The 17,634-nt window shown below is 39.7% G+C and overlaps 1 protein-coding gene across 3 annotated transcripts in view; it reads right to left on the bottom strand.

Annotated features, from left to right (window-relative positions):
- impg2a (interphotoreceptor matrix proteoglycan 2a) overlaps window positions 1–16,743 on the bottom strand; it is a 60,368-nt gene extending 43,625 nt beyond the window's left edge. For all 3 annotated transcript variants that reach the window (XM_044019169.1, XM_044019167.1, XM_044019168.1), the window contains exons 1-14: window positions 16,435–16,743; window positions 16,110–16,340; window positions 12,558–12,724; window positions 12,416–12,441; window positions 10,997–11,029; window positions 10,292–10,338; window positions 9,900–9,967; window positions 9,644–9,799; window positions 9,007–9,065; window positions 8,797–8,817; window positions 6,000–6,193; window positions 3,373–3,416; window positions 1,321–1,492; window positions 160–1,025 (exon numbers count right to left, since the gene is read on the bottom strand). In XM_044019169.1, coding sequence (XP_043875104.1) covers window positions 160–1,025; window positions 1,321–1,492; window positions 3,373–3,416; window positions 6,000–6,193; window positions 8,797–8,817; window positions 9,007–9,065; window positions 9,644–9,799; window positions 9,900–9,967; window positions 10,292–10,338; window positions 10,997–11,029; window positions 12,416–12,441; window positions 12,558–12,724; window positions 16,110–16,340; window positions 16,435–16,513 — 2,163 coding nt within the window. In that variant the 5' untranslated portion in view covers window positions 16,514–16,743. The remainder of the gene's footprint in view (window positions 1–159; window positions 1,026–1,320; window positions 1,493–3,372; window positions 3,417–5,999; window positions 6,194–8,796; window positions 8,818–9,006; window positions 9,066–9,643; window positions 9,800–9,899; window positions 9,968–10,291; window positions 10,339–10,996; window positions 11,030–12,415; window positions 12,442–12,557; window positions 12,725–16,109; window positions 16,341–16,434) is intronic.
- Window positions 16,744–17,634: the final 891 nt, after the last annotated feature.

Here is a 17,634-nt window from a genome sequence, read left to right as displayed (position 1 = left end):
TTGCCCAAAAAAGATTATATTCTAAAGTGGGAAACCATAGCTGTAGAGCACATACTGTATGTCCTTACACAAAAGCTCATCCGATCTGGTATTTGTTTTCTAATATCTTTCTAAAATTGGTTGTGTGTACATGTGGTTTGATTATTATAATTATTTTACCTCCACCAGTGAAGGTTGCCCCTCAGAAGCAGGGCCAACATCAGAGATATGTGTGAAGGGCGACTCCCTCTCTGGGGACAGGCCAGTTGGTTGGGCGGGGCTCAAAGAATATGTCACTGGTGGTTCTGATTCACCCTTGTTCACTTGTAAGACTTCATCTTCTGTAAGATCTTCTATTAAGATCGTAGGAGCCCCCAAGGTCTCTTTCTTCACAACTGGGGCTTCAGGTGTTTCTGGGTCTTCCATCACTTCTTGACCCTTTGTTGTTGTAAATTCAGATTCTTCCCCAGTCTCAGATGGTTCAGAATCACCAAACACCACATTTTTGGCTACATCTTCAGGGTCTTCATCAACAGGATACAGACCAGTTTCTGTAGACTCTGGTTCTAATATTTCACTCAATACATCTGCAGCCTCAGGAGGCGGAACTAAAGCAGGCAAGCCTTCTTCTTTGGTTTCAGAGGTAGTTGTGGATCTCTCTTGCTCCTCTGGAACCTCATTTACAAAAACAGAAGCAAGAAGGTCTTCCAGATTGACCAGTGTGGAAGTAGGCTCTTTTACTACTGTCTTTAAATCAGCTTCAGACATGGCATCTCCGGCTACAGCAACATCCTCTGTTATCAGTATGTCCTCTGCAACAGTCTCCTTAAGAGACACATCCACATCTTCTTCTGTGGCTGTAGTTGGCACCAGCAGTTCCTCCAGCTCTCCGGAGGCCTCAGTGTCCACTGACAGCACAGGCAATGTGACGTCTTCCACCAGCACAGTGGAGGGAAGTTGAGTAGGGAGCTCCTGTAGAGGTGGGGGGTTCTCTACAGCTGGCATCTGCACAGTGTCCTCCAGCAACAGACCTTCCTCCTGAATGCCTGGAAAAATACACTGCTCATTTCCCCTGATAGAAATTAGACATTTCCCAGACTCCACAGATTTATCTGGTGAATCAGACAGAACAGTAACATGCCATCCCATACATCTTCCCTCACACATATTGGAACGGCATATATTAAGTAGAAGTTTTTATATTGGTTAGTGTGTGTGCTCTTGAAATCCATGTACAAAGTGAATATGAGTTATAAAAAGGGACAAACATATAGAACAAGGAGAAGGAGTAGGGATAAGTGCAAGGATGAGTGTGTGTTTGTGCTGAGGATTAACACTCACTATCTGCTTCTGGTGCACTGGAGATCAGGACAGGAGGAGCAGACACAATAGTGTTCTCATCCAGAACAGTGATGTAATTTCCTGGTGTCACCTCTGAAATAGTTCCAGACAGGACGTCATCTTCCAGGACTGTGACCTCAGATGGCTCACCAACACCTGTATCACTAGCCACCTGCATGACAAACAGGTCTTATTATGTTAACTGGCTTTATTATGCTATGCTGACACCAATGACAGTCAGACACACTGTTTTCAGAGCTCTCTGCAGCAGTGGTTACAACACATGCCAAAAGAACTCATTGTCCCTGGTTCCACATTTCACCATTCTACTTTAATTGTAGACAAAAATGGCCAAAAAGATACATGTCTGTTTAATAATGTGATGTCACCTCTTTCATCACACATTGCAGCAGTTGCCAAACTAGGGGTCAGGACATATGATGGGGGCCTTTAGATTAGTGTGTCTCAATCCTGGTCCTGAGGACTCACTGCCCTGCACGTTTTAGATGTTCCCATGTTCTAACACACCTGATTCAAATAAACGGGTTGTTACCAGGCTTTTGCAGAGCTTGTTGATGAGCTGACTATTTGAATCAGGTGTGTTGGAGCAGGGAAACATCTAAAACATGCACGGCAGTGGGGCCCCGAGGACTAGGATTGAGAAGCACTGCTTTAGATTATCTCCAAAAACACAAAAACAAATTATAAACTATTATTTAAGCTATGCCATAAGCTTGTTGATTTTCTTTCCCCACACAACTACTGTGGTATGATGTGTTCAGTGTTTTTTGGGATGGGAATACTGAGTCTATGGCCTATTTTGGGGGTCTGCCGCAAAAGACGGAGACGGATGGAGCCTTTCGTCCGTACTTTGCGTTCATTTTCTCTGTCATTGTGGGAAGCTTACAACGATGTACGAAACGGAGCAATAATACCGGAAAGCGTAGGGGCAGTACAGAGAATAGTCCAATCAGTCAATTGCAGTCTGTGAAACAACAGTAAAACATGCTGCAAGAGCTCCCTGGTTTATTCCTGCAAAACAGAGACTAAAAACTAAAGCTACCAGGCGCTCGGCTTCACTCACTGGTTTTATTCGAGGGGCTATCCAACGAAGCGAGTTGTTGCAGACATATGGAAATATTGAAAATACTGCTTGTGACCGATCTCCCTCATTGCAACACCAACGAGTAATATTCAAAAAACAGGATATTCACAAGCAGAGTTGTTGTTTCTCATGGTATTACAGTTAGACTAGAAGTGTGTTCATTTCATTGCATGGCTGTGCACCTACACATAAGGCAGCCGATTTTTCTAAGCTGAGTTTAAAATGTTTGAAACTAGACACTAGCCAAAGCTAGGGCAGCAGAGTGCTTCAGTGTAACAGTAGCTTTCGGCTCCTGACTGGCGAGGAACAGTTTGCCAACTGTCCCAATTCAAATAATGAGTCAAATGAATCACTCAGCGAACTGAGCTCTAAAGTGAATGAACAGATATGTTTACTGCAACGCAAACTCTGATTATCATCAAAGAACGCACTCGGCCACAAGACAGCATGAATAAAGACAGACTTGAGACAGTATTACTTGTCTGAACGAACTCATACTGTACTGTTTGTGTAGTCCTGACTCTCTTTGGTGTGATGCACTGCAGCCTTCGCCCCAAAATAGCTGTGGGTTATTTTAGCAAGAGCCAAACTAATCCTCAGAGCTTGTCTTCATCTGAGCTGGTGAGCTCATCCTCTACCTGCACTGGTCTGGATAACATCACAAGCCAGTTACAGGCTATCACAACATCATCCATACTACAAAGGTCACCACTATTAAAGGTCAAGTGTGACATTAAATATATATAAGTATGTAAAGTATAAGTTTTATTATCCCTTTATCCCCAAATGTAAATTGTGGGTGTTTGTTGTCTTAGAATAAGCCTTATATGTGTACTTTAAGCAAGGACCTTGCTTTATGGAGGCTGCCATCTTGTGTGTGAAGAGTAGGGAAGCCCAGAGAGAGAGATTGTTGTCATGACAGTTGCAGAGGAAAATCTGTTACTCACCATGGTTATGTCTGCAGCACTGACAGACTCTGAGATTTCAGACACTGTGAAAGCAGAGGTCCAACAAATATTAATGGAAAACTGGCGCACAAGTGGCAATTGCACCTAATAGCCTGAATGTATCTGCCTGACGGAGTTGAAAAAAACATCTAACTGCAACTGTTTTACACCAATGTTACCTTCAGGGGTAAACATCTGCATCTGTGCTCAAATCTAGAGTGAATAGTATGCACCAAGAGCCAAGGCTTTTACTGAGAGCAAACACAAAGCTGAGCTGTGCCTAAAGGTTCCCCAGCTGCCACACATGTCGGCCATATGAGGCTGTTTAGACACTATTTCACATGCCCCAGTCCATAACTAATGTAAGAACTAAATGGCATCCACTTGCATGCAGGTCACTAACAAAGTAAACACTCAACATACTCTGAGAGAGATCTCACAGAATGAGGAGATGACATTACCACTCTTCACCTTTAGTTTCTTCACATTTCTGGAAAACAGTCCGGGGCAGAAGGAAGAGACACATCTCCTTACTGACTGTATCATTCTAAGAGCCAGTGTTTAGAGCTCCCTGAGATTGAAAATTAAAGGTGGAATTCATGGTTTGTTTGTTAGTTGTTGGGTTTTTTTAGGAAAGGGGGTTTAAGAGGTTCTTCTGCATAGTCAGTGCGTTACATATAATAAACAAAACTACTTGCACTGCCTGTTTGGAGAGCTGACTGGAGATTCACAGCACAATTTTTGTAACGATGCCAAGCAAACAGCAGAAAAAACATGTTGCAGCTCTGTAAAAGACAGCCCAACTAAAAAAAATATACAAAATTATAATAGACCATTCCCACTGTTTGTTTTTTTAAAACAACAACATTTAAATCTGAAGATCCACCTCTCACATGACTGATGACTGGAGTGATCTACTCCTGCCTGGAACGCAGGGGTTTCAACCATATAGGTCAGAAACCAGCCGAGTCAGCAGAATGATCAATAATATAACAACAACATTTAAATCCAGTTTTAAAGAGGTTTTTGTCCAGTAGTAATGTGTTTAGTCAACAGTCAGGTCAAAAGAGTCGCTGAAATGCTTGTGGATTTTTATCATCTTCAGCTCTGATCAGCCTTAATGGGTTGCTAAGACCTGGGTGCAGACACTCATTTCTTCTTCATTTGCTTCATTTTTGGCAGCAACACATTTTCTGCCATCATTTCTGCCACAACACTATGTCGTGCATTCATCCTCTGGCCAGAATCAATGAATGTTGGCGGCAAACCTTACCTTCAGAACTTGGGACAGTACATACCATATTCATTTTATCAATCCAATAAGTTGAGCAATCGATTGAAAAGGGCCGCAAAAGTAAAAGATAAACCATAGATAAACAAAATAGTAACTATCTTTACAATATCACTGAGCTCCACTGTGTTGTTATTGTTGTTTTAGACGACAATCCTAACAATGGCAATGGTGTTAATCATCTTTCAACATTTTCCATTTGGGCCTTCTGTAACACATGAAAGCCAATTGTGAAATTGGTGGAGTTTAGAGAGCTCACTTTGAGATGCCCTGGGTTGGACCCAAAATTAAGGATTCAATTAAAGCCTAGAAACCCGGAGGCACTGATTTCAAACTGCCCTGTTTGCTGAGTTCTTCTTTGCGGACCATTTAATGATCAAGGATTTAACTGCGGCACAAAATAAATAGACTTTATAACTGATGACTTTGTTATTAGTTCATTAAGAATGCCCCATTTTTGAGTTGAGACTTGTTATAAATACGTGTCCGTCCTCTCTGCAGAGAAAGGCAGACAAATCAGAAACAGATGAGACTATTAAAACCCTGGAATGTTTTCACAAGTGCTGGATCATTTGTTGTAATATCTACTGCGTCTCTATTTGATATGACATGTGGAGTCTTGAGCTGCACTGCATGCACATGGTCTGCCAATACATTCCCTGCCATGTCAATTAAACATGTATAGATAGTACTGCATATGTAACATAGTTCATTATTACCCAGTAATTCAGTATTCATGTTGTAAATTTGTGGGACATATGTCTCAAGGGTGCCCCCTCTTATAGGTAGCAGGTAAATTCCACAGGTACTGTCATTTAGGTCGTGTCACTACCCAATCTGTGAAGCATGATTTGTTGTGTGGCTACTTCCTGTCAAAACCCTAATCCTAACCATAAATGCAAAATAGCCTTCTTTGCAGGAAGTTACAGCACTTTCACAAATGCGTAAAAAAAATTGGGTTTCTCGTACGGATCAGGTAGCTCTGCATGAGGTCATCAGTCGCAGTACTGTGTACAAATATTGCGTATTAATGTCTATATATCATCTACATAAGCATATTTGCACTGTGAGTTGAAGAGCTGTTAACCACAGGTTTCCAAAGCGGGTTCCTGTCTGCCTAAATGCTAGAAATTGCTAAATACTGGCAAGATACACATCCTCACTAAGCTGGCTAGATAACTAACATTTGTGCTAATACTGTCATAGTGATGTGAGGGAACTGTCTTCTGTGAACCGCATGTGACTGACGAGTACATATTCTGTTGCTGTGCTTGCGCTATGTGTCTTCTGGGTGCAGGGGGGGTGCTCTCCAGACATACACTGGCCATTGTCTTACCACTCTCCAGGGCTTCAGTGTCCAGGTTTTTGACCTCACTGACTGTGTAAACCACGGTGGGGAGCTCTTTGACCTCATGGTATGAGTTCTCAACACGGTTCGACTGCAGGGTCAGATAGTCCAGCTGCTCAGTGCTCACCCCTGCTGCATCCACCACCACTGTGACAGCGTAGTCCACTACCACACCATCCAGCCTGAAAACAAATCCGTAAAATGAACAGTTACAATGCTGGGTGATGATTTAAGATGATTGTATAATGACTTGTATAATGACTGTTGAAATTGTGCGGTAAAATATGATACATAATTACATCCGCCAAGGAGGTTTTGTTTTTGGACGCGTTTGTCTGTTTGTCTACGAGCAGCATAACTCAAAAGTAAAGGATGATATGATGACATTTTCTGGGGATGTAGGTTATGGCCCAAGGAGGAAATTAATAAATTTTCATGGCAGTCCGGATACAGCCTTGGCAGAGGGCACTTTTTCTACTTATATAGTGTTTTTATTTATGGGTTTCAAGAAATTGATGTTTCAAGGCAAATTGTAACTTTAGAACTGAGTTGAAGTTTTTTAAGATTGATATCAAACTGTTAGAAGATAAATGAGGCACAGTAGCTCATTTTTCAGTGGATTTGGAAAATAGGCTTGTTAAAATGTCAGGCACTCTTTCTACAGTTTTACACAGAGCAATGGTTTTAATTCATTTATACAAGGTGTGTGACACAAACTGGAGACCTGTCCTGAATGCACCCTGCCTCTCACCCAGTGTCAATTGTGATGTATGGATAAGCAAATTGCTACATGTTTTATCATATGATGACATCATATGAAATTTGACTATTTGCAAAATTGAGATACCATTAAAAAACGGTTTAATGGTATCAGCATTAGATAGATGGAATTACACAAGGGTAAAAAAGATTGATGCACAAAAAAGTTTCCTATTGTATTATATACTAGAGTTAACAAGTCTCTTCAGTTTATTTACATCTTTACAAAGCTTCTAAATTGTGTTGAGATTGTTTTGTCAATTGAAACAAAGGAGGAGTCAGACATGTACTTTTGTCTACATTCTCATTTATAGTGGTAATTAAACTACATTAACCAGCCATAATATCTCTATTCACAAATAAAATATATAAAAGGGGGAAAAAGTCTCCCAAATGAAAGAGAGCACCTCCCTGTAGAGGATGAATTTCACTGTGGCATTAGTGTGATTTAATGTTAAACTAATGACTAGATTTTTGTAGACCACCTCTCACATGACTGATGACTGGAGTGATCTACTCCTGCCTGGAACGCAGGGGTTTCAACCATATAGGTCAGAAATCAGCCGAGTCAGCAGAATGATCAATATCATCATAATAAACATGGAAATCTCACATGAGATTCCGGGCAGTGGAAAAAAAACATATATCAGCCTTTATTTGACGTCTGGAAACCCTTTCACTGTGACCTAGTTTGTGGGGTTTCTGGCAGACAGTTGAGCACGTGCCAACCCACAGTCGGCCCCGACTGTGGGACATGCTATTTTCCCCCCTTTATTTTTGCACATACATACAGAGAGAGTGAAAGATCTCTGTGAAATGCAGTACACAGAAACATGCAGTGTCAATTAGTGAATCAATGTGGGTAAGTGTAAATATGTTATTGTATGAAACAACTCACTTACATAGCATATAAAGCACAAAGCACAGTACACTTTACACACATAACTGAGTGTAAGAGTGTCTGCTCATTGTCTACATGATTGCACCACACTGTTTCTGTTAGCTGCACATTCATAATGCAAACTACAATCTACCACAACAGATCTAGCGAACCCTGGCAATAAAGGCATGCACATGGTCAGCAACAATACTGTGATATTGATTTTAAATGGAGTATAAATGATGTAGTCGTCACAAGCTGCAATCATTTTATTTAATGGATAAAGATAAGCCTACTTGTTGTTGCTCTATGCTTTGTCTATGCACATTATGTAATTTTGCAATTGTTATTCTGATGTTTGTGTCTGTGGAGACACAGACTCATGCGTTTTGCATCACGACAGATGGAGGGAGGTGGAAGTATTACAGCTACGCAGGTTAAGTGAGACGGCAGCCAACTTTAAGTAATTAACCTCAGATCTCTGAAAAATGTTGGTGAAATAATGAAAAAAATGTTGAATATGGACCTAGAGCCGTCCATTCCGAAAGCTCAGAAAACTCAGCTGAGCTGTAAGGCAAGTCTGGGTGCATTTTAAAGCATTTGGAATTAGCCTGTCTAGCAGCCTACATATAACCATAATGCCAAGCTAATCTGCTCACTGCAATATTGTACATTTAGCAAATAAATTTGAAATGACTCTTTGCACTTTGGGGTTATTTCACCCAAGAAAACCAGAATACTTCTTCCACTAATAACCTTGTGAACTATCACAGCATTCGATTTCACTCACATTTCCCTACCTTTTTAAAATTCCTCTTTTTCTCAACTACTGGCACATACTTTATCTTTCTCTCCAAACCTTCCACCAGAGACTTCCACAAGAGACTAATCAGTGACATCATAAAGCCCTAATAATCGTCTCTATAGCGGAACACCTCAGGCATCTGATCCCACTTAACAGGTGAGTGAGCACACTAAGACCATTAACAGAGACAACTAGTAACACATCTTAACACAAGCCTACACTCACAGGTAAAAACAGGGAGAGGAAGGTGATACCACACACACTCACTGCTCGTTGATAGGGATCTTAGGGCCTAAACTACTCAAAATATTCAAACTAACGAGTGTGTACCGATGACTCACCCTTGGGTTTCCTTCTGTGGCCTGTATAAATGCACAGACATACAGTAGATAAAAAAAAAACTGTCTAAAGCACTTTTTTTTTACTATATTATTATTTATCTGTTTATTCACTTCATCCTTATTTATTAATTTATTTATTTATTTATTTGTAACTTGAGTCAAATTTGAGTTTGAGTACATCCTCCTCCACTGGTACAGAATGAGACTGACCTGAAGTACAGCACAGACACACTTCTAAATCCAGGAAGCTTCTCCAGTGAAGCCTCAATCTGCAAAGAGAACGACGTTCAGGCTTAATAAATAAAAATCTCGGTTTGTGGATGTTTCATTATACAGACGAGGTTAAGAATCCCCTTATAAACCTATAAACCAGATATTTGTGGTTGAGTTTTTAGGTTTCTGGAAGCACAGTACCATAGTGGGACATAGAAGTAAAAAGACATAGTAAATCAATTTCTAAAGATAAATAAATATAAATGTTAAAATATAAAATGAGCCCTGACGATAATAAATTGCTCTGCCATTGATTATGAACAGCAGGATTTAAAAACAGAGGTGTTTTTGGAAAATAATAAATATTTCTGTCTTCTACACTCTGTCTACAGTCTTATAATAACACATTATAAGACTGTATTTTCAGCAACAAAACAAAATGTGTAATCAGTATTTTCTAAACCCCCACCCCTGAGTTTGGGTTTAACTACCACAGCAGTATGTGACATTAAAATCAATAAAGCATCCATCATAGAACATAAAACAGGAGGTATGGCAGGCTCCGGGCTAGAGTCAAGACAAAGTAAACAGAGAAAGGAGTCATCATAAAAAAAGCAGACAACACGAAACAAACTTTTTCAGTGAGTTGTCTGCTGAGTGTTTGGAAGTGGAGGCTGACTGGATCATGTAGGTCATCGCTGTAGAGCTCTCCTGTCAGGAGGATGCTGAGCTCCACCACCTGCTCCAACGCAGCAGGTGAGGGAAACTGCACAACAATGTCATTGTCCAGCTGTGCCATGAGACAGAGAAACAGTTGCACTGTGATGCAAGATAGATTAATGCAAGATAGATTAAAAACATGTAAGAAAAGTTTTTTAATATGAACTCACTGTGCTCTCCTCCACCTCTGGGACAATAGTCACAGCTTCCTCCCCTTCTTCTCCCTTAGCGACATCCTCTGAAGGGTTGTGCAAAAAATAAGAGTTTGCCAGTTTATTTCAAGTTGTTGTGAGGTTAAATCTTGGACAGTCGCTTCAGTTGATTCATTCCTGATGGCCGTATAAGACCCTGAGTACTTCCTAAATCACAGGCTGAAGTGGCCAAGCAAACACATACCATCAGATAACATAATTTAAGCTTAAAACAACAAACAACAAAAAAAACAGGAATACGACAGAACATGGATGAGCATATTAGATAATGGTCTGACATTTGTGCATAACAGGAAGCTTATCAATTATTTAAACATGATGAGCCTTAGCTACAGCTGAGTTTCACTGACCTAGTTTAGGAACCTCAGCAGCTTCTGGTGTGCCTGATGTTGTAGAGCTGCAAAACAGAGAAACAGTTGTCACTTAACAATGACTTGGTGATTAATGCGTATCTTTTTGCTTTTTTTACCCAAAACCCCAGAAACAGACAAAAACAATATTTCATCTGCTAACAAATATTATGTGGGTTGGTGGACCACACCCTCTCTGCAAGTACATATAAATAACACATAAATAAATCTTATTCTTTAGTGTTTTATAGCAGTTGGTATTAGCAATGTTGCATTACTGCCTCCTCCTTCTCTTTACTTTGCACAGCTTAGCTTTTCTTTTTTTCCCACCTAAACACAACCCTTACCCCAAAATTTGTCTTACTGTTGTATTAAGAAAAGATAAGATACAATATTTGCATTTTAGTCCCCACACACAAACAAATAACTATGAATGATTTTTCAGCTTCTCAAATATTTTCTGGTTTCTTTGCTCCATATAACAAAGAAATCATTAAGACGGAATAATTCTGGTTTATGGACAAATTGAGACCTTAGAGATCATCATTTTGAGATTTGGGAAAACACCAATCAGCTTACTTCAAAACATGTTCTGACATGGATCAAACAACTAATTGATTAATAGCAAAAACAATCTACAGATTAATCAGTTATGATATAATTGTTAGCTACAGTCCTAACTAAAATAAATAGTATCAACATTACCTGCATATGTTCTGCCAGGACCTGGTGGTCTCACTACAAAAAAATTAAAAGGAGATGAGCTCTTATAAAATCATCTATTTAAAATCCTATAAAATGATTGCATTAGTGTTCTATTTCATCTTTACTGACTGCCAGAGGTAATGCTTTAAGCACTGGATCTTCTCTCTTTCTCGAAGGTGTAGATTGATTATCTTATTCCAACAAACGTCACCTGTGACCCCAGATGGGCTGGAGAGAAGTGTTATCTTCCGGTGTCATCTGAGGATCAGTTCCTTTTAATCTTCAGTGCTCTGACACCATTTTTTCATTCACCTTTATTACACTTGTCTAAGACCCTACACAGTGGACCTACTTCCTCCAGCTTAGCCCACCTGTTCAGGTTGTGTGCAGTCTGGGATGGCTGATGCTGCCCTCAAAAAAGAGGGGGAAATCTGAGATTCCTCTCAGGTAGAGCAACTTTCAGCTGAGTTGGCCCAAATTAAGTCTCTACTCTTAAACCTCTGCTTCAGTACTATGACAGATTGCATGGAAACAATTGTCCCCCTGGAGCCTGAGCAGTGTCGAGAGGACACCATTTCATTGGTAGCATCAGCTACTGTCTTTCACGAGGATAGTGACTGAGGAAGAGGTAATTTTCCTCAGAACCGGGTCCCACTGCTCAGATCATAATTCCTGGGATGAGTCAGGGGTTGGCCTTGTAGCCACCATCCAGATGACCTTGGCCCACTTGCAGCTTGTTATGTCTTCTGATCAGCACATGTTAGTGCTTTCTTCAGGCATATACAGGCCCCTACAGCCTTTACAGTTCCACCCTGTGCCCAGTGTCCTGGAGCTACATTCTGTACCCAAAGCTCTGTAGCACCTCCTACTCCATTAAGAGGGGAAACATGTTCTTTTTGATAAGACAACAACTCAGCTGTGTATCACCACGCTGAGGTGATGGTTGACATCAGGGAGGCACAAATTTGGCGTGGTTGCTGCAGGTCTACTGACATGTTTAGCCCCCCTCTTGACTAGTCTAAGGGTAATGTATCTACCAGGTTGCAGACTTCCTCTCTCACAACACTCCATCATTTGGGACCTCTTTGGCAAGGTGGCGGTGGATCTATTTGCCACCCATTGTCCCCTGTAGTTCTCCCCTAGAGTACATGTGGCCCCTACAGGGCCTGAGCCGCTCCTGAGTAATTGCATGGAAGCAATCAAGAACACTATTTTAGGCAGGTCTCCCACCACATTGAGGGTTTATATAGCTGCTATTTCTTGTCACCATGCATTTGTTGGTATAAGATACTCGACCTACGCATGTATGAGAGAGGGAAGATCCAGTGCTGAAAGCACTGCCTCTGGCAGCCATGCAGAATTCATAACCATAGTTACATGCGTAACTTTTGTATTAACACATTGGAAAGGTAATGTTACCTCTTCAAACCTGGCATCGATATTCTCTGAAATTTAGAAGAAATATTGTTAGTCACAGCATCCACCGCATGCACACGAGTTTGTTAAGTATATATGCTCTTAATATACTTATTTTTGATGAAATCATTGTTCATTCACACACTTTTTTAACCAGAGCCTGGTGCTCCTCTGACTGGCTGAAGTAGCTGCCAATATCTTGTGCTGCGACAGCGCCCTCCTGACACTGGCTCATCCAGCTTTGGTACTCGTCTTGCTCTGGGAGTCGGTCCCAGAAGATCTTGAAAGCCTCCCATATGGTCTCCTGGCAGACTGATCAGCGCAAGGAGAAACAACATGCTCTTAAAATGAAGTTATAAAGCACATTTAGAGAAATACTTTCCAAATGATTTGTCTGTCTTCATCTCAGTAAAGACTGTGGCGCACACTTAACAAGACAGACCACTCTACTGGCTCATGCATACAGCTAAAGTTTACCTTTTATTTTATTCAAATAAACAATGCCAGACATTTTGAAAGATTATATCATCTCTAAATGCTGAGATGCAAAGCCTTGCTTCATGACATACAGTAACTCCTAGTCATTGCATCTACATATGCTCCTAATCAACTAATCAACACTGTCTGTGAGAGCTGAGTGGTCTCCTCCAAATACAAATCATGCTTTTCAAAGTGTACACAATCACACACAATTATATTTTGAAACAAACTTTTCACCTGAGATGCACTGCAAGATGATTTCTCACTTTCACTACATAACAGTACATGAGTGAAAGTCCTGCAATGTGTAAAATGTACTTCAAGCATCAAAGCACTGAACATAACAAGACAATTAATCCCCACTTCCCCATGAGTGTTTTATATTATTTTTAATTCATTCATTCATTTATTCATTTTCTGAATGAATGAATGTGCCACGGACAGCTCACCAGTCCATAGCATTGGCCAAAACACTGTATAGAGATGAACAACCACTCAGTCTCACATTCACACCTACAGGCAACATAGAGATTATGCATGTTTTTGGACTGTGGAAGGAAACCGGAGAGAAGAAAGAGAAAACCCATGCACACACAAGGAGAACATGCACACTCCATGCCGAAAGGCCCTTGTTTGGACCGGGTCACAAACTTGAGTATTTTTTTGCTGCAAGACAATAGTGTGAGGCCAGCATGCCACTGTGTGGCCTATATGATTTAAAGAATCATGTATGTACTGTTACATTAACAGTGCCTGGGAGATTTCTGAGATATGAAAGAAAGAGTGGAAAAAACAGAATGAAAAAGGGAATTAAGAAAGCTATTAAACCTGTATATAATTAAAAACAAAAAAAAATATGAAGAAAAGAGAGACCGTGAGACTGCAGCTTTTATAATGTTGTATTTGGTCAAGTTAGAATCAATTTTAACAATTGAATAACAAACAATTATTCTGTAGAAATGTACATCATTTTATGTGTATGTTGTTAGAAAGCTCTTTTTATATCACTATGTAAAATCTGTAACTACATCTGAGGAATATATGGTATGTGAAGTAGAAGGACAAAGTAGAAATACTCAAGTACAAGTACCTTACAATTGTACATACTTGGATGCATGTTGTTGCAAGTGTGTAGCCAGACAGTTTTGAAGAGAGATATCCTCGTCTAAGACTGATAAACTGCCTCTTGTGATGTCACTTGAGTCAGAGTGGAAGTGGATCTCTGATCCCTTCCCCATCTTCAGGCTAGAAAGTCACAGCTACATTATTAGCTAGTAGCACAGCATGCCATTGCATTTTGGGTAATGCAAGTGCTACATTTTCACATGATATCTCTATGATTTTATGTATTAATCACTGATTTATGTTTAAATACATCAAGTCCTGTTTACAGTCATATTTAAACCAAGTACATGACTGGATGTCATTGAGTGTCATTTTGGTAGTAACTTGACTGAAATGATACACATCCATTTTGTAAACCATGGTCTGTTTGATGCAAATAGACCATGCTATGAAAGGCCCCATAGGACATAATTCAAATTTGCTCTTACATGGGCTATCATACTCTCACACACATGTAAATATGCTATTCATTCATATGATTATACTCTCTTACATACACTATCACTGTCTCTCACACACAATTATACACTCACATACACCACTATGGTTGCAAAGAAGCAGCAAATTTGCAGAGTACTTCTGGTAATTTCCAGAAACTTTCCATGGAAACCTTTGTTTGGGAATTTTGGAAATATTACAAATTGGAAACCTTCCACGGGAATTTGGGGTTATTTATGAGAGTACAATTAAAGAAAGTAGAACTTTATGAATGCTTAATTCTTTCACTGAACAACAAAAACATGAATGTTGACTAGAATATTTCTTACAGCTCCCCCTTCAAAATATTAAATGAAAGGATCTCCCCTTCCGTCTAAAAAAGTTTTAGGGTTTTCTGTTAGATAAGATGACAAGAAAAATGCAGATACATAGATAGTTAGCTGAACTACAACTTTACAATGTATGAAATCTTGTGTGGTTACATAAAACCGTCCAGCAGGTGGCAGAAGAAACAGCATCTCATTTGCGGTAGCTAGCACCATGATAAACTAGCTTACATTTAGCATATCTGGTTTACCAGTAAGCTACCAATACATTTTGATTTAATAGTTGCTCAAATAACACCTACCTCATAATATCACCAAAACTTACTTGACTTTATGTAGTCCTTTGGCTCAAATGTGTGGCTTCAATAGTCTGTGTCTGTGTTGTGGGCTCAGAAATGTAGCTTTAGTAGTTCAGAATTCTAGAAATCATGTGCACGTGATGGAGGAATGCACAATGCATGTAGGGGGTGTGGCTTCAATGAGCAGTAAGGTGTGTGCTTTGTCCCTGTGATTGAGGAATAGCATATTATATACTCAACTGTATATTCACATCAAATCTGATCATTTTAGCCAATATTATGCTACAATACTTTTTTACCAACTTTATTTATGTTCCCAATCTTCAACTTGAAGTATTTCCAATTTATTCCCATTAATTCCCATAAATTCTTGTTAATTCCCATGGAAGGTTTCCATCTTTGAATATTCCCAGAATTTTGCAACCCCTATACACCACTCTACTCTCAAAATCACTACATTACATTCCCTATGAACCATTCTTCTTAAACTGTGACCCAGAAGTCGAGCGATGTCGAGGCTTTCAAGTTTATCTTTCGCTTTCTCTCTTGCTATTTAACAGTTACAGCGTTTTACAGTCTCCTTTCGTCATTAGATAATTCTCTGCTGCTGCTCTAAAGCAGACACAGTTTCAGTTTCAAACTCCATCTGTTGCTGACACTTAAAATTAAATAGGTTGAATGTTTATTTAAAAAAATAAATAAAACAGATGGTGGGAGAGTTATGTATTGTATGTGTATGTGCATGAACCCATATAATGATAGATACATTCATTCCAATGTTTTCAACTGGGATTGCAGTAACTGTTTTTAATGCTAAAGATCAGTATTGTACATATTTTACATACATCACCTTTAACATTAATGCATATTGTACACCACACAGGGATGATGAGAATGATTTCACACACAAACAGGTGTATTTCTGCTGATAATCTCAGCTCCTGCTGTTTGTGTCCTCACTTCCTCCAGCCCTACAGTAACAGTGTGGATGTTGATCTACAGTGAGCAGTGATCTTCTCGCAGTCTTACCTCTCAGATGAAAGTAGCTCAGATGGTTTGACACAACCTGCTCTGGAGTCTCCTGCGCACACAGTTTGACTCCACTTGGGAAAAGGATGTTCCTTCTCCGGCGAGAGACAACTGTGTGGCCTGTGTGTGACGGCTCCACATCAGAAACACGGACGATGTGTGGAAACACCACAGTCTCCTGACTATAAGGCAGATCTAGATGTCCCACAGCAGAACCTTCCAGTGCTGCACCTGAGAGTCCACAGAAAGACATTTAGGACTTAAATGTGCTTCTCTTAGGACATGGACCTACAGAATCTCATTTTATCATTTATTATATACATACCTGTCCTTCTGTCCAAAAACATGACAAGAAAACTGAATGCAACAGTATATGACACAAACTTCCAAGATGTGAAAGTCATGTTAAAGCTGTAGTTGTGCCTAAATCCGTAGACTTGGAAAAGGATCCAGTAGAAATGTATGTTCTCTCAAGTCACGCAAAAGCGATGTGGACAGCTTCTTACAAGTTTGCATAGTTCAAAATCTCCAGAGATGGCAAAAAAAAGATGTTAGAACCGCGTTCAAAGGTCATTTGACAAGAGTCATACTGGTTTGCTGTGTGTCCCATGGTGCTGAGAGGACAGCTCCTCGCTCAGGTAGACCGGCATATGGTCCGTGGAGAGAGGAGGGATTTTTTTTAATGCTCTCTAATCCTGTTTACTCTTTTAGAAGAGATTGCCAAGAAGTTAGTGGAGCAATGCTGGATAGGGAGGACACATGGAGAAAACATGGTCAAAGAAGAGGCTCCAAACGCTACTGAATCAACAAGCACAGGGATGGAGTAGATGACAGTTTAGTGACTCTTGTAAGTGGGATAGTTATGTGGTGAAGAAAAAGCTAATCATACACGCATATTCAAGTCATGCAATGTCATTAACAGTAAAAAAAAAAAAAACTTAAACTTGAAACTTCACAAATGGAAACATCTTGTGACTGAAATGCATGAGATGGAGAAAATCATTATGAGAATTAGAATACAAATGTGATGAAAGATGGATGGAAATGGTTGAAATACACATCATAAAGTATATTCTATATCAAAACACAAACTTACTTTTTTTCATCACTCCATGAACTACAACCAATTTTCAAATCACAAAAGGACTATTGTTATTATTTCTGTTTTCATTTATTATAATGTTAATTACTTTTTTTAAATTTGCAAATATGTATATGTATAGACGTGTATGGGTATGTGTACATGTAAATGCATCGTCCGGGTTATAGATTTATAAGCACTTAAAAGGCTAATATAAAATAAAATAAACAAACTGGAGGACAATGCCGTTGAAAACTTTACTCTTTATGCCAGTGCAAAGGCTGTATTCTTCATTGCTCAGTTATGGAGAGTCCATATAAGTGTTAAAAATCAACCCAATCTCATGAAATGTTATCACTCACATCCACTATGACTCATTCTGGTGATCTTAGTGTGTGGAAAAAAATAATCCCCCAGTTCTACTGCAATAAAAAAGGGGGAAAA

The sequence above is a fragment of the Solea senegalensis genome, linkage group LG2, assembly GCF_019176455.1.
Source record: "Solea senegalensis isolate Sse05_10M linkage group LG2, IFAPA_SoseM_1, whole genome shotgun sequence".
NCBI lineage: Eukaryota > Metazoa > Chordata > Actinopteri > Pleuronectiformes > Soleidae > Solea > Solea senegalensis.
Note: the sequence above shows the minus strand (reverse complement) of the source record. Positions and strands in the feature narration are given on the sequence as shown.